At 34.7% G+C, this 21875-nt stretch overlaps 2 protein-coding genes across 7 annotated transcripts; both read right to left on the reverse strand.

Annotated features, from left to right (window-relative positions):
* Positions 1–5860: 5860 nt before the first annotated feature.
* LOC114721849 (uncharacterized) lies at positions 5861–13977 on the reverse strand. Of its 5 annotated transcripts, none has more exons than XR_003738118.1 (8): positions 9643–13973; positions 8760–8951; positions 8581–8662; positions 8121–8187; positions 6987–7172; positions 6820–6880; positions 6065–6333; positions 5861–5986 (listed from the first exon to the last, which is right to left on the reverse strand). XR_003738118.1 is itself a non-coding variant. In XM_028907729.1 (8 exons), the coding sequence occupies exons 2-8, from the start codon at positions 11720–11722 to the stop codon at positions 6143–6145; spliced, it is 2859 nt and encodes a 952-aa protein (XP_028763562.1). In that variant the 5' UTR covers positions 11723–11807; positions 13709–13973; the 3' UTR covers positions 5861–6142. The 5 variants fall into 5 exon arrangements, 4 of the variants coding, with proteins under 4 accessions (XP_028763562.1, XP_028763560.1, XP_028763559.1 ...); XM_028907729.1 differs by having other exon boundaries at positions 5861–6333; positions 9643–11807; positions 13709–13973; XM_028907727.1 differs by having other exon boundaries at positions 5861–6333; positions 9643–11807; positions 12746–13973.
* A 1363-nt stretch (positions 13978–15340) lies between these two features.
* LOC114721850 (RHOMBOID-like protein 12, mitochondrial) lies at positions 15341–21198 on the reverse strand. 2 transcript variants are annotated; one of them, XM_028907731.1, is made up of 8 exons: positions 20818–21198; positions 19953–20073; positions 19059–19178; positions 17921–18031; positions 17353–17391; positions 16614–16718; positions 16475–16516; positions 15341–15612 (listed from the first exon to the last, which is right to left on the reverse strand). In XM_028907731.1, exons 1-8 carry the CDS (start codon positions 21162–21164, stop codon positions 15523–15525), a joined length of 975 nt encoding a protein of 324 aa, XP_028763564.1. In that variant the 5' UTR covers positions 21165–21198; the 3' UTR covers positions 15341–15522. The 2 variants fall into 2 exon arrangements, with proteins under 2 accessions (XP_028763564.1, XP_028763565.1); XM_028907732.1 differs by having other exon boundaries at positions 19953–20017; positions 20818–20996.
* Between the last annotated feature and the right edge of the window lie 677 nt (positions 21199–21875).

Consider the following 21875-nt stretch of genomic DNA (forward strand, 5'->3'; position numbering starts at 1 on the left):
AGAGACAAAGGAGGAGGAAGAATAAGAGGAAGGAATGGAAGGTGACAAGCAGGGTGGGACCAGAGGTCACATGTGGTGGGGGTGGGGGCCACCTAACAAAACAAAAATTCTGTAATCATCCCTAAATAAACTAGACAACCCCGTAGACGTGCCCATGTTGTTTCAACTTTCGAACACACAATCACAATTTGGTTAATTGCATAATGATGCCCTTCCCTTTTTTCTTCGCTGGGCGAATCCTTAATCATCACTCCATCTCACTACTATTCTCCTCATTTTAACCCATCCAAATTCCTTGGTTAAAAAAAAAAAAACCACAAGTTGATATCATTTATCTATCTATCTATCTATATCTATATGTTCACTCTTATAAATTTAGTTTATGTTTATATTCTTTTTTTTTTGAAAATATAATCTTTAGTTTTTAAATTTTTTTGAGTTAATATGGAATATCAATATATCATCTACTCATAACGGGACTTACAAACAAAAACAAATAGATCAACATCTAGTTTCCTTCATCATTTGACGCCACTTAATAAGGAAGTGAATGATGATTGAAGATACATAAATTATTATCAAGACCACAAGACAATCTAGCTGAATAATCAGTAATAGAGGTTGCTTTTCTAAGTATGAATTTTACCTATGGATCCCCGTGGAACAAAAATCTAGCGTAATCAATTATATCTTCAAAAGGATGAATTGCATCACAAACTCTAGTCAATTTTTAATTGTTTAAATTATTAATTGTAATTTATCAAGTTAAGAATAACAAGAATTGAATTGTTCTTGCTTCATGAATTGTAAGGATTAAGGTGTTCAAAATTAAAATAAAAATTATGATAAAACTTATAATGAGTGGGACAATTGTGAAAACCTAGTTCTTTTGAATTGAAATTCACAAAGTGAATTAATAATTGGGGAAGTTTAAAAAATAAAAATTATATTTTTTATTTTTTGTCACGACTTCTACATATGTGTGTGTGTTTATAAACATGAAATGAAGTTTTTAGGACCTTAAAAACAAAAGATAACGTATTAGATCCCAAATTAGGGTACGCAAGTAGTGTTGTATTTTTTTTTTTTTTTTTTGCCAAAACAGGTACTAGTAGTGTCATGTTCAATACTTCTTCCTGAGCTACCTGCTCCGGCCCTTTATATCATGCTTCTTCTAGTGAAAAATGAGAGGTTTTACATGTGAGCGCGCGCGCGCGTGTATATATATATGTATATATATATATTATTTATATTAGTCACTAAGTGGAGGATTAGTTATATTTTTAAGGATTGGCTATCTTTCAAATTTCCACGAATGCATTTAATTATTTCAGGATTTGCTTCTTTTATTTTCTCAGTTCATGCTTTTGAATACGGACAAATTTTTTAAAAAGTTCGTTTACAGATAGTGTCAGTAATTTGACTATATTTTTATTTTAGTAAAATGGTTAAATATGACTTATGCCATCTAGAGTTAGATTTGATTTTAAATATAAATTTTTAATCTTTATATTTATTATTGTTTTTTTTTAAATTATCCTTATTGCAGATGTTAAATGAGTAGATTCAATGCAAATAATTTAAGGAGACATTTTCAAGAAACCAATGTACATTTTTTTAACGAAAAAAAGCTGATTTAACTAATTTTCTTAAATTAGTTAAATTAGTTAAGAAAATCTTATATTAAAAATCAGATGTAGTGTAAATTAAATCATGAGAGGGAATATTTGACTATATATTCACATTGGGTAGCTGCGTCATGATTAATAAACTTGAACTTGTAATGTATGATCATTATCTTCTGGATATTCAAACTTCACTCATTATGTATGTGTATATAAAAGCTCTTTCATGTTCCTTCATCACTATTCAAGTTCTGCTTCTGCAACCGAATGACTGACGTGTTCATCTCACTTGCTCATATTAATGAAGTCTTCAATCTTCATCCAAATATATACACCACACACACACACACACACACACCGCTCTCATTTAAAATTATAAAATGAGATAAAATGACCTGAAGAGATAGATTTCCATAGAAAATAAATAAATAAATAAATAAATTCAGCAGTCCCATAAAATGTATGAAAAAACATGAGATTCCCTTATTCTCAGCAAGAAATCTGAAGTCAAAGAAATTTGATGCTCACAGAGCTGACGCATAGAAGAAATTATTTGATTGTTATTCTTTAAATAAGAAAGATGTTATAAAAAATAAAAATACTGGTCGGGACTCGGACCTGCTCTTTTTTTATGCTTTGCTTTTCTAAAAGCTCTGAAACAAAAAAAGGGGGGGTTCAAATATTAATCCAAGAGTGGATTTGAAGTAAAGATGGCACTAAATATTGACCCAAAAAAAAAAAGTTGCCGCCAAATCAACAATTGAACTTTTTCCAAAAAAAAAATCTGGACAGAATGAAAACAAAGAAAGCCTGCCCTGGTCCTCCACTATTTTTATTTATTTATTTGAATGAGAAAATGTTTTGGTGTCACTGCGCAGCACATCGGCTGAATTATTCATTTATTCTGCGCGGTTGAATCGTATAGTTTATACCCTAAATTCTTTTATTTTTAAAATAAAATTATTCTAATTATATATATATATTATTTGTTTTCTACCCTGCCTTTGTTTCGCCATCATCTTTAAATTTTATTTTTTTACGTTTGAGATATATAAACCACCCAATCATTTCAGGTCAAGCACAAAAGTGAAAAAAGAAAATAAAAAAAAAATGAAGAAAGAGTAAATAGAGTGGCCCACCACTTTTTTTTTGAGCAAAGGCCCACCACTTTTAGTTAATCAGGTTAGTTGGGAGGTTGGATCTGCTGTGATGATTAGCATCCCACTGTAGGAGGCGCATTCAAGGGACCATGGCCCTCTTTTTTAATTTTAAGAGGTGCGTATAATCAATTAATCATTACATCACATTAAATATATTGATGATGAAAATTAGAGTTTTTTCTTGAACAGTGCTTTTTAGTCCCAAAACCTTATTTCAATTTTCATACATAAATTTTATGTGCTAAAGTCAAAATCAATTTTCTTAGACTCATACTACTGATTTTAAATTTCAGTGACTAAAATCAAAATAAGATCAAATTTCAAGAATTAAAAATGATATTAACACTAAATATTACAATTGAGAGGATAAAAAAATTAATTTTGAGGGAAAAACTCATATTTAATTTATTTTATTCAAGGTATCTATTTTTTATAATTAGTATTTTATCCTCACAATTATAACTACTTGTTTTCATTATATCAAGAAGTTGAGTCATCCTCACACAAATCTTCTTGTCAATAACATGAATTGATTCATCAGCTAAGACAGAACAAGTCTTGGGGCAATGAAAATAAGTGAGACACAAGTCAAAATGAGAGAAATCAAATGTCACACGGAACTCTAAAATATTTGACAGAATCAAAAAGTTTAAACACATCTACACCAATGACTTTAATTGGAAAACGACATGCTGGTTTTATACCATTGGCAGGGTGAAGGCCCCCAAAGCATTAATAGTATCAAGACAAACACTTCAATATCTGTATTTTGTGTTTACTTCACTGATTTTGCTTCTACTAGGAATTTCACATATGTACTCCTCTGGTCCTATCTATAAGGTAAAGAAAGAAGATTTTTTTATCCTATTTATAAGTCATTTTATTAAATTTTCAGCGTAAATGTACTATTTTGTCCTTTATTTATTATAGTGAAGGTAGTTATCTTTTTTAAAAGGTATATATATTAAATATAGGTAAAGTTGAAAAATTGTTATATTTTAATGGAGAGTTAATACATTTCAAGGTTTTTCTTGGTTTGTGTGAAATATACTGAAAGTATCTTATAAATAGGATCAAAGGAGTATATAATAGAGCAAGCTGAGAGAATTTGCAATTTCATTTGTATGCCCTATATATATATATACATGTATAGACGGTATATACACACACACACAGAGGAATCTATAATGGGCAACACTTGCACTGAAAATGAAGTTTGAATAAAGTCATATTCACGTACAGCTTGAAACCGCATTGAAAGGAGAATAAGGTAGGACCACGAGGCAATGCAAGTAGTATTTTCAAGCAAATTAACGAATTATGAGATTTAACAAAAGTAGGATAAAATTAAAGCCGTACCCACTGCTCATAATCTGACCATATATATGGTCATATTATATGGGTGGGATTTGATATGGCTGCTACCTACGTTATCCTCAATCAACCTCAAATCCACCAAGCACATGCCAAGTTGATATTCATCTTTTTGTTCAGAGAACAAGCTATTATACCTTTTTATCTCACACTTGGCTTGGCCTAGGTCACACCAAACTTTATTATTATTATTTTTTTTATTTCTAGAGTTAGTTAAGTCCACTTCAATTTCGATTTTCATTACCTTTTTCTGATCTTCTCTGTTCTTGGATCATAATATTATCAGTATGTGCACCCTGCCTCAGACTTGGGACCATTATTCCTTTCTCTTGTTTCTATCTTAAGCATTTCCTAATCTGTTGAGTACTTTTTTAGTTGGTGTTATAAAGTCTCAAGTTATTTTGAAGTGAAACATGTGGGGGGTCGATTAAAGTAACCACACATAATCATGCATATTCGATTTCACTTGCAGACAAACCCCAACAACAAATGTATATAATGGAGACTGTTTTCTAGCTTTTTGGTAGAAAATTAAAGCAGAATAAGGGGTGGGCCCAAAGCGTGAGGAAAATGAAGAAGAAGAAGAAGAAGAAGATGCTGCTTCAGTAGGTGGAAATGAAAACACAGAGAAGCACATGCCATTTCTGCTGAAGAAATGAAATGGTAGTTGAGTTATAGAATGGCTTAACTGTCACTACCAACCATCTGCATCTGCTTGAAGATGGTGACAGTGACGATGAAAATGATATATACTGACATAAAATAATGCCCTTTTACGGCTTTACTTCAAGTTTTATTAGTCTATCAGTCTGTGATCCACACACAGCGCCATACCCACATTTTCACCAACAATCAAAGCTCAACAAACCATCTTAATTGTGAGAGTGCGCGCGCGAGCGTGAGTGAGTGAGAAGATAATCGTTTCGTTAAACTTGACCTCAATTCCCCTCCCCCCCAATTTTTGGGCCAGATTTGAGCAATGGATGACGGTATAGAAGAAGGGTAATTTGCATAACAGGGGAAGACGGTAAAATTTGAAATCTAATATTTCGACTTTGAAAGCTCAGGAGTTATGAGGAGATTAGGTACTCAAATGATTGACTCAGACTTGATCATGAGTCAAACCACCAACTTGAGTTGTAGTCAATTCTTAAAATTTGAGCTTGAAATCTAGTACTCATTAAGATAAAAGAGGAGGAGGATTTCATTTACTTTTGAGGGTGGGAATCTTGAGATTCAAGAATATCTGTTTGAAATGTTGAGGCGGTTGTTGCAGCATTCCAGCAACACAACCACCAGCACATGCCATGGATTTAGAAGGATTAGCACATTGCCAACTCAGACCAGCATGTTCTTTTTCCAGGGGCCTCATGACCCCAATACATGACTTCTTCACCAGGATCGAATTGTGTCTGCTTCAGTGGGGACATTAGACTTGTTCATTTATGTGCACCTTTTCAGATTATTTACTTCTTAACATTGACTTGATTCACAATGAAGGATAATGCAAATCAGTGACTCCCTCTGTAGATTAAGTATCAATGACAATACCAGAGTGTAGCCTTTCAATAGCAGTGGGTTATTATGTTGTGTTATTCACATTTGAACTGACTCTTCAAAGTCCAACTTTAATCTTCATATTAACATAGTTTTTAACAAGGTTAAAACACAGTTGCAATGACATAGAGGACACTACAAAACTAAGCAACGAGAGAGGAAACAATATATGATGAGACCTTCTAATGTTGAAAATACATCGCAATCAAATACTCGAATGAAAATTATATCTTGGCCCAGGTTTGAACATTGAGGATGGGGGAAAAAATCCTGTTAGCAAAATTTTCCCCAATTAGACTTGGCAAAGCTCACATCTAAACCGATAGTATGAATATGAGATGATTATACCCCCAAAAAAATTATGACAAAAGAATATTAAAATCAAAATTCAATGGATGGCGTTACAGACAACAAAGCCGACGGCGATTATGTCGATCTCCTCTTTCTGTTTCTTTTTCTTGCGACTAAGCCTTGATCTCTAACTAAACAATAAAAATTCCAGTGTGGATTTGATTCTGTTATGGGTGGTTGACCAAATGGATGAGAAGCCACGTACTCCTGAACATTCTCAGCCATAGCCAATCCTTCAAGATAAACACGAAGATCACCTCCAGGTCCTGCAATAACAGAAATGGAATAGGTGAAAATATGTTTGAACTTCGAAAATCCAGAGGAAACGAGAATGGAAGGAATCCCAAAAAAATAACGGAAAGAGAGAGAAGGAAAGAAAATTGGTTAATATTTTTCTTCATCATGTCCAAGGAAAACTTGCTGTTCCAAGTACTTTCAAACTGGAGAAACTTGAAAATATAAAAGAGAAGACTCGGCAAGAATGCGAAGGGTTAGTTTAACGTGTCCTCAAAAAGCAATTAACAGAAAAGATCATCCAAGTTATCAGGAATTGCAGGTCACAATGGTTGGCCGGGAACAAGACAGTATGATTCCGAGATGATAATCAGTGAGACAACATAAATAATCTTAGCCACATATCAATGATGTTTAAAGCAATTATTATTTAGAAAAGAACTTTTATACGGCAATAACAATCCCTCAACATGAGCTAATAATTTGAACAGGGAGAGGATTAAAGAGGTCTGTCTCACCTAATGATGTGTCATTGTTGTCGCTGAACCGGTAAGAATAAGGAAATATTGCTGTGTGCATCTGAATATAATTTGCATAAGTAGGAAGAAACACATTTGCAGAAGAAACAATATGATTCAAAAAATTGAAGTCTTATTTTACGGAAGGAAATCCAAGAGCAGCTTACTGGATTCCGGATCGCTTTGTAAGGGGAGTCATCCAACAACAAAGTATTTTTCTCGTTGAACTCTCCCTTCTTCCATGGAAGATCGGACCTGCCCTTTTCCCACAACTTCCTCAGTTCCTTCAACATAAGGGGCTTGTTCTTGTCCTCGATGGTCCGAAATTTTGTCACAGTACATTGACGTTGATCCTACAAAAACCAATCATAACATGACTCAGCAGGCTTAAAATCCATCTAGAAGTGAATAATTCCCACCGATAACCAAATTTAATCAGGTGGATCTCATCTAAGCACACAAAAGGAGTTGCATCTCAACAAGATTTATTTGACCATACAATAGTTAATTTTTAAAATGTTCAACAAATACCTATTTAGCCCAAATTGAAATTGCTGCAGCTTGAATGAATATAGAGTTACAACCACAATTACCAGCTTGCTTCTATTTTGTAGTAATAGAAGGAACATTTAACTAAATGGCAACTGCTCCACAAAATAATATACAAACAACTCAGCTTGGCTGCACAAGTATAATACGTTATAGTAGCAAAGATCTGAGAAAAATTAGATACGTAAAAATCAATCAGAACAGCATCCAGACATTCACATATAAATGCAAACAAACAAATAAGAGAAATGCACAATAGAGCCGACTGCAAATCAAGAGTCTTGTTCTGCCTTTTCCTTTTGGGTCAAGGTCTGAAGCAATAGTTGATGTGTTTTATATTCTTCTAATATGTTCTAGTTTATAGTTGAGCTATTCAATCTATTTAATAGTATAGTACTTTTTTCCCATAAAAATAAAAGGAAAAAAAGTCATCAAACTGCAAAAGTAAAAATGCACACTAACAAGTTCAGTTGAAAATATTTGACAAAGGAGGATCAGGAGGAAGTATATACGTTCATGAGGAAAATTTGCCATCATTCGCAGCATCAGAGACAAACAAAAATCTTAGTAAGAAAGTAAACAACTCTCTGGATCAACAAAACACCATTAAAGTAAAAAGAGTAAAATACGCATCAATTACAAATACGTGATTGAGATGCGTCCTGGGAATATATTGAGTAAACTTCTCTACAATTTGATTAACTGATCAATCTGACCATAAATCTGCTGCTCGAAAATAGAGAATATTTTACCCAGGCAAAAAGCAGTTTGGATGCTGAAACCCCCACAAGAATTTTGATTGCAGCATCAACGTTCTGCCTGCAAGCAATTATATGCAAGTGTCAAGGCAAAGCATGCACCAACTAGTAAAGTGAAAAATACTGCTGAAATTCTAACCATAAGTGCAAAACTGCCAGGTGAAAGTTAACCAGAGAAAAGAGAAGAGATGGAACAGATATGAAAGCACTGAAATCAACAACCACTTGCAAGTACAATGCTCACTTCTGTTTATAAACTGTGAGCGGAATGGCAAATCACATGGATACTCCCTAACTACTTGAAACCACTAAACATTTCGTTGTTTACAAACTCATCTGCTTCCAAATAATACAAGTCACTGACTCGCATGTACCATTGCCTCTTAAAATTACATAGAATAAACAATTAAAATTAAAAGTAATAAGACAAATTCATTCATGGATTGATAGATACCGTTTTCTTGATGACCAAATACCGACATGAAATTTGTCAAAACAGAACTGCAAAAAATCATCACAAAAAGGCCTCTTGAAAACTGCAGAAAGCAAGCAACAAAACAGTCAATCAAAGGAAGACGTAGATAGACATGAAGGCCAAAAATGTGAGGAGACTAGATATTTGATGATTATGACCTGATTTGTTATGTATCTTTTTGTCAGGTTTGTAACCCTCAGGAACACCAAGGACAAAGTCAGCAAGCAGCCCATTAAGATCAAGTACAAGAAGCTTCTTTTTTGGGTAGCTTGATATGGCTCTACCCAGTGAAGAATGCGATACCTTAGAATGACCATGCTTACTGACTACTGTTGAATGAGAAATGTCACCTGCAGAAGACATACACAACTTGTAACCCAAAAACAATCCAACTTTCCACCGTTTTTAGTCATCAAATTAAACTTCAGGAAAAATCATTGCTCATACCTATTTTCTGTTAACATTATTTTCCTCTAACGAAGCTCAAGGATTAAAGGGAACTTGATAATCTGAAACTTTTGTTTTCAACAATTCCTGAGTCAACTGTCAACTATTCACCACAAAATCGATGTGAATTATCCCTATTACCATCCTCCATTATTGGTTCCAGGTTATAGTGAACAGGGCTTGAGTAAGCACTACACTACCAAGATAGGTATTGACTCTAGCTCCTTTGCACAGGGCTCCAAAATTTCTATGACTCTAAAGTACTGGATGAATATGTTTCTTCATTAGTTTGATCTTTTTAACAGAACAATCTACAATATTAGAGTGAAACTGCTATACTTTATAGCCCGCACTGTACTCGATTTTCCTAACCTTCTCAAAATGCCTGGAATTTGCCACAACTGGCCATGGTTGCTAAATTTTCATCTCAAGGTTATGCTACCCATTACTGGTTAATGCTATCCTCGTCAAGCATTCATTGTTCATTTCCTCTATTTACTTCCAGAGATTGTCTCGTTACCACCTCCATGGACAAGAAACAAAAAGGTCAAGGTGAAAGCATAAACAAAGCAGAAGTTTGAGTTGAAATGGTACCTTTTGAAACACCAGAAAGATTGACATTGCTTTGTAAAGAATCATGTCTCGTCTTCCTCCTTTTTCCCATCCTTTTATTTTTCTTTCTTGGGTTCACTTCCGCATTTGGCATAGCCAGAGATCCATCTGTAGCCTTTTCAACCATATTTTGATCCTTTCCTTGGTTTTCTTCCTGACATTGACTCATTACTAGATCCGGAGCAAATGTATCTTTTGGAACTTCAAAATGATTGATAACACATCCAATATCATTACACCCAGTCTTTCTCCTCTTCCTCTTTTTATTTTTCTTTCTTAAACTTACTTTTTCATTGGCCACAGTTGTAGGTCCATCTGTGGCCTTTCCAATTATATTCTGTACCTCTTCATTGGCTTCCCGAGACAGTCTCATTACAGGACTCATTGGGTATTGAACTGAATGTAGAGGTGGCAGATCCATAGCAGCCGCAGAAGTGTTAACTGATAAGGTGTCTTTTGGAACAGCAGCTTTATTAACATTGCTTTCACTGGCATCATATCCTTTCCCTCGTCTCTTCTCCCGTTTTCTTTTGTTTCTTGAGCCCACTGCTACACTTGTCGCGATCTGAGATTTATCTGATGCATTTTCAAGCACATTCTTCTCATTAGATGCATTTTCAACCTGAGATTGCCTCACCAAAGAATCCAGAGAGTGTTCATCTAGATGTGTTGGAGGCCCAGCCAAAGCAGCAGTAGAGGTTTCAATTGAAAAGGCATCTTTTGGTACAGCAGAAAGATTACCATTCCTTTTAGTAGCATCATGTCCTTTCTCTTTCCTCTTCTTTCTTCCTTCTCTCTTTTTCAATCTTACTTCTGTGCCTAACATGATCTGAGATTTATCTGAGGAATTTTCAAGCACATTCTTGTCTTTTGATACATTTTCAACCTGAGCTCTCCTCATTGCAGAATCCAGAGAGTGTTCATCAGAATGTGTTGGAGGCAAAGCCAAAGCAGCTTTAGATGTTTCAGTTGATAAGGCATTGTCCAGTGCAGCAGAAAGATTATCATTGCTTTTAGTAGCATCATGTCCTTTCTCTTGCCTCTTCCCTTTTCTTCTCTTTTTCAAGCTTACTTCTTTGCCAGACATGATCTGAGACTTATCCAAGTAATTTTCAAGCACATTCTGGTCTTTTGATGCATTTTCAACCTGAGCTTTCCTGGTTACAGAATCCAGAGAGTGTTCATCAGAATGTGTTGGCGGCACAGCCAGCGCAGCTTTAGATGTTTCAGTTGATAAGGCATCTTTCAGTACAGCAGAAAGATTATCATTGCTTTTAGTAGCATCATGTCCTTTCTCTTGCCTCTTCCTTTTTCTTCTTTTTTTCAAGCTTACTTCTTTGCCAGACATGATCTGAGACTTATCCAAGTAATTTTCAAGCACATTCTGGTCTTTTGATGCATTTTCAACCTGAGATTTTCTCGTTACAGAATGCAGAGAGTGTTCATCAGAATGTGTTGGAGGCACAGCCAGTGCAGCTTTAGATGTTTCAGTTGATAAGGCGTCTTTCAGTACAGCAGAAAGATTATCGTTGCTTTTAGTAGCATCATTTCCTTTCTCTTGCCTCTTCCTTTTTCTTCTTTTTTTCAAGCTTACTTCTTTGCCAGACATGATCTGAGACTTATCCAAGTAATTTTCAAGCACATTCTTCTCTTTTGATGCATTTTCAACCTGAGCTTGCCTCATCACAGAATCCAAAGAGTGCTCATCTAGATGTGTTGGAGGCGCAGCCGCTGTAGAGGTTTCAGTTGAAAACGCATCTTTTACTACAGCAGAAAGATGATCATTGCTTTCAATAGCATCATGTCCTTTCTCACGCCTCTTCTTTCTTCTTCTTTCCTTTCTCAAGCTTACTTCTACACTTGTCATGATCTGAGATTTATCTAAGGCATTTTCATGCTCACTCTTCTCTATTGATACATTTTCAACCTGAGATTGCCTCATTACAGAATCCAGAGAGTGCTCATCTGGATGTATTGCCAAATTAGGTGTAGAGCTTTGAGTTGAAAAGGCACCTTTTGGTAGAGCAGAAAGATTATCATTGCTTACTACTGAACTTGTCATGTCAGAGACCCAAATCTAACATTTTCAAGCCAATTTTTCTTCCTTCTTTTGTTTTTTTTCCTTGACTGCACTTTGATCACTGGATCTATGTAAAACCATTGAACAGGATGCGTTTAGGTTAATTTAAAGCAGGTTTAGAAATTTCATTTAAAAAGGTATCTATTAAAACGCTAAAAAGATCAATATAGCTTTCAGCAACATTATTCTTTGACACATACCTTTTCTTCCATTTAATTTTTACTCTCAAGTTTGTCTCTGTACACACTACACAGTCATAGCCATATTTTCACACAACATATTACAGAAGCAACAACCTCCATAAAGATTTATACAGTAAAAATTCAAAAAATTCAAAGTTTTTCAGCTAAATGAAATCAGGATCTTTATCATTATATTTAATGTAATTACTTCATACACTCATGAGCGAACTTCTTTGGTTTTCAGCAATTCAACTAAAGCAGTTATCACAAGACAAACTTATACACAATCTTTTTACTGTATGATTTATTCAAGATCTCCTCCCCCAAAAGCTGCATAAGTTACCCTATGAACCATCTTATTCACACTCCAACCATTAATTTTTCAAGAAGCATAACTTTCCTTTTCTTTTACCTTACTGATCTATGTATCCATCTAAAGGATCCAAATGGCTATTTACTAAATCCTCAAAGTAGTAGAATTCATCATTTGACCACATGGTTCTCACCTGATCTTTTGTTTTGTAGGTCAATAGTTTAGCACAATATCCCATGCCTTCTTTCCTTCTCTCTTATATTCAAGATGCAATTTGTAAATGTCTTCAATATAAAGAAAAAAGAAAGCGCTGGCAAAATAAAAAAATAAAACCAAAAAAAAAAGAACGAGAAGAAAAAAGGAAAGCTTCTAGATCCTGACATTGTCACAACTCACCATTAGTTTTACCTATGAATCATTCCCATTCATCATTCATTGTCTATAGTACTATTACGCAGAAAATATGACCTACAGGGTAGGCACCAAATATTAGCTTAACACACTACTCACCATCGAAAAATATAAAAATGATCAATATCTTCAGGAAAACGGTATTTGAGAAGTCATAACACGTAAAAAGAGGAACGATATCAAAAGATCATTCTTTCAATTAATAAATTGGTCGTCGTTTTGTTTCAGTCATTCCTTCTCGCTAACAGAGAGTGACACTCTTCAAACCCAAGACTATTAAATGCTTCCCATCACTGCGAAGGGGAAACTGAATTAGTATGGAAAAGAGAGTGGCAGCATACGATTCTTGCTTTCTTTTTTCTTCTATACTAAAACCAGAAGATAACGGTGAGGATTTTTGATTCCACAAAAAACATATCAATTTTACGAGAAACCTAACGGAGTTCAGTAAGACCAGCACAAAAAGAGACAGAAAACATGCACCAGAGAAAAATCCACTCGATATTTCCAACGCTTTCACTGAAGGAATCAAAGGAAATAAACAGAACAGAAAATGCATTTGCATATATGGTCGCTAAGGAAAGAACCAATAATCTCTCATCATCTTCACAAAATAGCTAAGGGGACCAGCGTCCAGATTCTAGAAGAAGAAAACGGAGGACAGGAAAAGTACCTGCGAAGAGAAGGAGGGAAAGCAGCGGAAGGAGGGAGATAGAACGCACGACAATTAGGGTATGTCGTTTCGTCCAAAACAAATTTAAACATATCAATCAATTTTTTACTAAATTATAAATTTCTTTCTTTTTTTAATCAGAACAAATTATAAATTTCAATTCGTTTTTTTTCCTCGGGAGCTTAGACTCAGTATCCTCCAATCCTATCATATAGAACACTGTATGTTTATAATCAAACCAGGAATTGCAATATCATCAAAGCGAATCCAAACGGAAGCACCAGACCAAGATAACAAGGCACAGGAGGAGAAAATTGAGGCTTCTTCCTCCTTCGACATCAGTGTTAATGGCAGAAGAATGATTATGTCGAACAGCAGTCATCTCGTACCTATCTTCGTTCCATTGACGTCAGTCACCAGCCTCACAGCCTCTGATCGGTCTTCCGGCTTCCGTGTTTAAGCCGCGTGTATTCTTCTTCCGCTTCAGCTTCTCGGAATTTGCTTTACGCTTCCACCTACCATCCAATCTCTCAGAGGCTGGTGCTCGCCATGGAGATGGTCAAGAAATTATTTTTCCATCACGTAAATCTTGAACTTATAGCTTGTTAAAAGCAGTCTTGAGCTTCCACTTAACTGTAGGAACGCAAAATACTTTCAATAATAATTTATAAACCAGAGCATCGATTTGGAAAATAATTTAAATTTTTTAGTTATAGATTTAGTTAGTGTATTATGTTTTTTAATGTTAGCATTTCTCTAAAAAATTTCACTTTTGAAAAATAAACCAAATTCTTATCCAACATTTTAAATTTCAGAATTTATATTCTAAAAATAATACTACATCCGATTCTAATATAAGAATTAAATAATTAATTTAAAAACATTTTTTAAAATAGTTAAGTTAATTATTCATAACAAAATAGTATTGTCTTTCCTACACAATTAAATTCCTTACAGTTAATATGAAAATTTTGACCAAATAAATTAGAATTTTATATTTAAGATTAAATTTAACCTCCAACTAATGAAGGTGGTATAAAATCAATACAATAATTTGATCTCTTCATGACTTCATCCCATCCTCCTCCAGCCCTCAGCCTCACCGGCTTTGGCATGTTTCAAAGCATCTTCATTCTTCAATACGTTATTGTTTGTGAGAGAGAGCCTGCCTCGGCAACACTACATCCAAACTTAACATTGGACAAAACCACCGCCCAAGTTAAGGTTGCACTCTCGAATTAGCTTACTTTAATTGATTTTATACTCTACTGAACAAACATATGAGGGGAATTTTATTTTATAAAGCGCGCATAAAATTATTTTAGTAATTATAATTTGCTAAACGAGGATTGTACGTCTCGCTTGTCATTTCACCTCGTACTATGTCAAGCTCCTCAAGCTATTTAGCTCATTAACTCATTTTATTGCGTTTATTCTTAGGCTCTCATGGTAATTGCATTGTCGTATATATGTTGGCGGAAGAAAAAGGCATTGCACATATATTTCCATTTATTTGACTGTGACATTTGTCTCTGTACATTCCGTTTTGGAGACATTAGGATAAAAATCCTTGGTATTCATAGTTGTTTGATATCAGCTGCATTCTCAAGTAGATAAATAGTACTCCTCCGATCTTTAATATAAGACCCATTTAACTAATTTGATTATATTAAAGAAGTTAGATAAGTTAGTTAATTATAAGAAAAGTGACACATTTTTTCTAAAATACCATAATCATCTTTTTTAATACCCCATCTCCCTCTTCTATTTGATTATGGTTGAGGGAGTATCTATAAGGGTAATTTAGAAAAAACTGATAAATATGAGAAATGGGTCTTATATTTAGGACCAAAACTAACTCAATAATTGGGTCCTATATTAAGGACCGGAGGAGTAATATTTTTCATGCCTCTAGCACCACTTCCTCATGTCATCGACTCACAGAACAGCCAACACAAAAGTACAACTCAATACAAAAGCCCATATTTAGTTTAGTTTTAATGATGGAAGTCCAATATCGGTTACCCCCAAAATTTTCGTTTTAAAAAAAAAATCAAATAAACAATATGATGGGAATAAATATTCTGGGAACCACGCCATTACGGCATGATAACTTCAGGGATAAATATAGCGTCAGTAATTCAAATTCAAAGTATAGTAATAAACAAATGAAAATTGAGGTTTGCAAAGTTACGGAAATAAATTAGAATCTTCCTCTCCGAATTCGGGCCCAAGCAATGGCTGCAACGGCAGCACCCCCCAAATGTGCAGAACCTGATATATGACTGTCTCCCTATGATGTGGAAACAAACAATTGAGGTTTTAATATTCTGTCACCAAATAGATAGTGAAATCTAGAATTTAAAAGCCTGACGGATAAGGGAAGGAAATGAATAGTTGACACAGAAATTTCCATTGATTTATAACTAAATTAAACTTTCCATGCTTTGACATCCAAACACATCCTAAAGGCCATGCAAGCGCCAATCAGCTTATCTTGGTGAGAGTCCAATAAGTGGAAAAGGACAAATGGGAACCTAGCAAGATACTTGGATACACTGACAATTTCCACCCATCTCCACTCTCCAATTTTCAACCAAACACGCCCATAGTCAAAGGGAGATTGACTCCATCAGAATTTTGCCCAGTTTGGTATAAATGATTGAGAAATAATTCCTATCCCATAAGTAAAAAATGAGATATACTTTGCGTATTATGCCTTTCTTATCATTACTCAACTTATTTGTTATTCTTTCAATCAAGGAGTACAAGTATCATTTCTCATGCACAAAATCACTCTTTTTTTTTTTTTTAAATTCCATTTTCATTTCTGTTATATTCCATTTTGAGTATCAAATGAGAAGGCCGGGCATCATTACGATGTCAATAAGCAATGCAAAGAGCCAGGCATGGCACAGACTAGTGAGTGATTTACACAGCAATTTTCACGACATTTGATTAGGCCAATCAAAAGGCATTTGTTTGGATCATGACATGATAGGTTCTGAAACAGATTGATGAATTAATTTGGCGTCGCTCAAATACTAGTGTATGATTAACTGATCATTTCCTTAAAAGAGAAACTGCTTAAGCAGAAAACTGCTAGGAAATATGTTGGTAAACAACGAAGTAGGTCTAGAGAGAGGTTGCCATACCTCTATAATCCTCAAAACGTCTTTCCCAATCAAAAAGATGCCCTAGATTAGTAGTGAATAATATAAAAAGATATGTAAAGATGTGTATAATCAATCTCATTCACATAGCTGAACTAACATAAGCTAGAGAAGATCTTACCAGCAAGATAGCAGGAACTGGTATAATAAAGTCAAAGTAAATCGTTGACTTCGGAAAGAGGAATATATTAAGTAGCATAATTGCGTTCACAGCTCCGCTAGCACCCTAAACACGGGGAGATTTATTTATATTAATTAATGCAGTCAAGATTGAACAATGTATCAATACAAGTAAACAGCAATTTTCATTCTTTATATACAGAAGAAATTTGAAGATATGCCAATTAAATGCTCAAAACAATTCCCCCCCCCCCCCCAAAAAAACGTCGTAACATTAAGGCAGACACTTCCAGTAACTTGGAAAGCTTGGGCGACTTTCCATGGCCAGCACGTAATTACTTCTGGAGTGAGGACATGATGTGATTAATAACGAGCAAAAAAAGATATGCATGCCCAGAAGACAAGAAATTCTACAACCAAAATAAGATAAAATCAATCACTTTGACAAATTATAAACCAAAGAACAATTTTTTCTATTCTCAAATGCCAAGGAACAAGAAAAAAAAGTACGAGTAAGAAATTTTGCACAACCTTTTTACATAATTTATGAATATAAAAATCTCCCAAAAAAAAAAAAAAAAAAACTAAACAGATAAAAGCAGTATGACTCCCGGAATATGCATTGCTTATTCAGGATATAATTGACAGGTCGTCCTAACATCATCTATTATGAGACAAACTGCTACACTCCTTGAAGATTAAAGAGGAGGTGAGTTGTGAAGTAGTTACAGGAAGCTTACCAATGCTTGATGTTTTGAAACCTCCACACGCCTCCAACCCTGTATCAGAACAAAAAGAAAGGTCAAAACTCACTCAAAAAACTGATTTCTTATCACATGTCTTGCTAAGTAAAATATTCAACTAAACATTTGAGGTTCCAACTAATAAGAGAAAATAGATATACTAACATGAAACTGCTAAATGTAATTTACCACTATTCACCTCAGGCACAATATTTAATTCTCACGGCATACTAATAAAGGATCCCTTTTATTTTGCTCTTTCTTTCCATTTGATCTTTCTTTCCATGTCATTATAAAAGTTATTTCTGAACAAAACCGAACCAATCATTCATAGTAGATATTTGGAAAAAGTGTCAATGAAGAATGAGTATAAATTTGTTTGTATTGGGGGGGAAAAAAAGAAGAAGAAGAACGAGTATAAACTTACATTTATTCTTTCTTCTACCTGTGGTAATGTTCAAATCTAGATTTTGTTTATTTTCTTTAACCCAGACAATGTTAAAATGTTATATCTACTCTGGTAAGAGATTACTGGATATTTTAAGCCTTGTTATCATCGTCAGACCTTTGATGTTAATGCCTTATAGGCTTGATGGGTCAAGTAAAAAACTGAACCACCAACTGCCCCAGCAAGGTACAACTTCAGCAAGTATTCAGGTCCTAAAAATCTTCCAATCTGCCAAGAGGAATAAGTAGTGGTATTATTATTAGAAACCAATTGAAGAAGGACATCATTGAAAACAGGAAATAAGGAAACCAGCAAAAAAGAAATAAGTCCAAAAATATGCGAGTAACAATAATGCTAAACTTCAATTAAGACCCTTAAAAGGCCTGGAAATACAAAAATATAATATCCTAATGGCAAATAAAAACATTATTAATCAAGCATGCCAACAAAGGTGAAAGCATGAAACTCTCAAAGTTTAAACCTAAACATGGTGACAGCATGAAAATTCTATCAAACTGAAAGCTGTCGTTAATTATACACAGCAGTAGGAGTTAGTTAGAAGGAGCCATAGTTATGTTAGTTATTGAACATAGTGGACTGGTCGTATACTTAGATAAGTACAAATAGGGGGGTCCAGGACTAAAATCATAATGTTAGCTCACTGACAAGATTAGTCAATAGTACTCTCCGATTTCCTTTTCTATTCTCTCTATCCTCTCTGTTCCTACTCTTCTCTCCTTCTTATCTTCCCTCTTCTTGCCTTCTTCCCACATCAAAATTCAACCTCTTCATCACAATACAAGCCCATAATAAAACATTTTAAGAGGATAATCCAGCAAAAATAACTATAATATCTATGAAACAAAAGGCATACTCCCTCTTCAGTGCTATAAATCCGAATTGAAGATAATAAATAAAAGGGCATAATTAATGTTATTAAAAAAGAACCGGCTCAAAATAAGTATAAGCTAGTTGTGCAAAGGAGATTTAGTTCTTTAAGCTCAAAGCAAACTTGAAAGTGCCAATAAAATGCATTAGCCTAACTGTATGCATGCTCTTCGAAGTTTAGACTAATCCGAATATCTTTAAATTGTAATGCATAATTAATGGAACATTACCTATGGCTTTTCCACAAATACAAAAGTTTGTTGCAAGATAATTATGCATTATCTTCAAAAAAAGGATGAAGGAAAAGTCAAGCTCAAGAAAGACAAATCCGAGGCTAAATATTCAATTTTAGAACAGATAAACGCACACTAGTCCCAAAGAAGTAGAGTCCAATCATGTTAGAAATGATATGCTCCACGTCAATGTGGCTGAATGCATTGGTTATCAAAGTGTGCAAGCGTCCGCAATTGAGATTGTGCAACGAGATCTGCTCACAGAATCCACTTCAGTTAGTGATCCAGATGAAGTATAGTCCATACAGTAAATTGATAGAAACAATGCATGTCTCTCAAGTCTGCCCATCAATGTAAATAGAAAGGATAACGAGTTAGCTATCAAACTTATAACCAACCACACCAGCAGTCTGACATAGATCTGAACAAGTATGGGGAAGCCATTAAAAAAAAAAAAAGAGAGAGAGAGAGAGAGAGATTTGTAAGGAGAGAAATTCATGCCACTTGTGCACCACAAGAATTACTTGTGGCTGCTCAATGTTGAACTCCATCGTAACACCCCCTAAAGTGCTGATATCCTCAACAGCTGCACTCTGTAACACTCACTCTGACCACCTGGCAGCACTCTCTACAGGTAGCTCTTTCAATGGAAGTTGATCTAACGCAGGTAACAATTGGTAGAGACCTTAGTAATCATGAGAAACCCAGAACCCACCCTAAAAACAGACCTCTAAGAGAAAAGAACCATAATACTTAAGTACCAAAAGAATACTTGTTGCTACCTGATATGGGACTCTATCACAGTCATAATGACCGTGGTACCACGATATTAAAGATTGATATGACAGTTATTATGTTTTATATTATACTACATTGCAATATCAATTAGCACATTGTAACAAACTTCCAATGAAAATTTAAGGCGTCACCTACAAAGATGGAAATGTGGTTCAAAACAATGGCCTCACAAGTACTATCTACCCTTGGAATCATCATGTACCTCATATTTTATAAATTAAGAAACTTACTGTAAAGTTTTCTGACATAAATTTTTCACTGGCTATTCTCCATGATAAAAAGACGACAACATTAGCTACAATCAAGCCCAAAACCACGTCATTAGTAGTTAATCCTTTGAACCATGATCTCCTGCGAACAGCAGAAAAAATATTAACGACATACCACACATTTGAACATCAAAGTTTTGGATTTTCCACCAACAACTAGTAAAACAAAATTAAAACCTCTTCAGTTTGCACAGACCTATTGAATAGAGTAGAGAGATAAAAATGAGAAATTAACAGTAAACTAGACAGATTTTTATCACATCGTATTTGTTGCTCATGACCATGCACCACAGCTGCAAATAGCATGAAATGCATATTGTGAAGATTGAGGCGGTTGCTAGTTAGTAGATATGCAAATAAATGAACAGCTGGAAGGGCATAAGATAAAGCTCTTTCTTTTTTTTTTAATGCAATCAAGCTATGAAGCACGACCGCATAGAAACAAGATCTGTATCGTCATATTTAACCCCGGGGTTATTACACAAACACACAATATTTCCAATGCAAAAGGGCAGTAAAGTTTACTGAATCAATTTTCCACCATCAAGATTTTAAAGTGATAACATTAGTATACATATGCTAGCATTCAGAAATTTCTAAATTCGCTCGGCACACTATTATATTACTTTGCAGCAATGTGCTAACAAATACTATTTAAAGAACAAAACCATCAGCACCTCCCTTCAAAATACAACTTAAATTTACCATTAGCGACACCAAGAAGGTAAACAGAAAGGAAAGAATAAAATGAAAACAGAATGCACTCCTCATTTAATCTTAAATGCTCAAAGTCGAGCTATTTCCGCTAGAAAACCAAGAATTTTACCATCCACCACTGTAGTAACGAAAGCTGCGATTGGCATCAAAGCTCTTGCCATGAAACTGAGCTCTCAGAAGCTGCGGCCTAAAACCTCCGGCCCTTCCGCCAGAAATCCTGAGGACAGAGTTGGACGAATTGAACATGAAGTGACGAGCGAACAATGGACCAGAGCGGAACCCGAGAAAGATCCCAGAAACAGTATGCTCGGAGCCCCATGGATGAAAAGGGTGGAGAGGAGGATTTAGAGAAGAAGCAGAAGTGTGGGGAGGTAAAGGCTTGGGGAGAGAGTAAGAGGGGAAGATACGGCGGGTTTTGTCTGAGAGTGTGACAGCTTGGCGGAGAAAACGTTGCATATCTGAAAATCTTCGAAGGCCTAAAGAAGTGCTAAGGGAGGCTTTGGCTTGAACACCGTCTCCATTGCTGCTTCCGACGGCTTTTCAAAGCCGTGTCGACGTAAGAGGAAACGGAATCGCCCCGCTTTTCTAGCGCTGCTTCCTGATTAACCATTCGCGGGTGTTTCCCCCCTTTTTCTCCTTTTTTTGGGGAAAAAAAAGCCCGAACTAAAATTATGAAAATATAAGAAAATACCAATGTGTTTTTTTAGTGTTCAGATCAAATCTAATTATTTTCCAAACTAGCACAATGATATATTACAATGGTATATTGGTCATTTCCTCACGTTTTTCATAATTTCAGTTCAAGCTTTCCCCCTTTTCCTATCATTTGGAAAAGTTAATTGCCCATGTTGAAATTTTCTATTTACAAGGATTTTTTTGTCATTTTCCTTTTCTTTTGTTTTCATATGTTTGTGTTACGTATTACTCACTGTTTTTTTTTTTTCATATGTTTGTGCTATGTGTTACTCACTTTTTCTTGTCCATGGATATATCCGAAGTTATAAACTAATATTTTTATTTTTATTCTTATTAAATATATGTCATTTATTATCTTTCTGAAATAAACTTTCATTCATCATTTCTCATATATTCTCTTTACAAATAAAGATATAACAGGAATATAATATATGTATTTTACATATTTATTTCTTTTAATTGCATTTAACT

Source organism: Neltuma alba, unplaced genomic scaffold, assembly GCF_004799145.2.
Source record: "Neltuma alba isolate B1F8T4 unplaced genomic scaffold, ASM479914v2 tig00012072_pilon, whole genome shotgun sequence".
NCBI lineage: Eukaryota > Viridiplantae > Streptophyta > Magnoliopsida > Fabales > Fabaceae > Neltuma > Neltuma alba.

What these genes read in the sequence shown, in the direction of transcription:
- LOC114721850 (XM_028907731.1), bottom strand. Translation starts at nt 21,164, where the DNA reads ATGCAACGTTTTCTCCGCCAAGCTGTCACACTCTCAGACAAAACCCGC. An exon ending in TTATGTCAGAAAACTTTACA is followed by an intron (nt 19,179 to 19,952) that starts GTAAGTTTCTTA and finishes TTCTGTGAGCAG; the next exon opens with ATCTCGTTGCACAATCTCAA. An exon ending in TCTACTTCTTTGGGACTAGT is followed by an intron (nt 18,032 to 19,058) that starts GTGCGTTTATCT and finishes TCCTCTTGGCAG; the next exon opens with ATTGGAAGATTTTTAGGACC.
- LOC114721849 (XM_028907729.1), bottom strand. Translation starts at nt 11,722, where the DNA reads ATGACAAGTTCAGTAGTAAGCAATGATAATCTTTCTGCTCTACCAAAA. An exon ending in TCTTTCTGGTGTTTCAAAAG is followed by an intron (nt 8,952 to 9,642) that starts GTACCATTTCAA and finishes TGTCTTCTGCAG; the next exon opens with GTGACATTTCTCATTCAACA. An exon ending in CAACAATGACACATCATTAG is followed by an intron (nt 6,334 to 6,819) that starts GTGAGACAGACC and finishes CTGTTATTGCAG; the next exon opens with GACCTGGAGGTGATCTTCGT.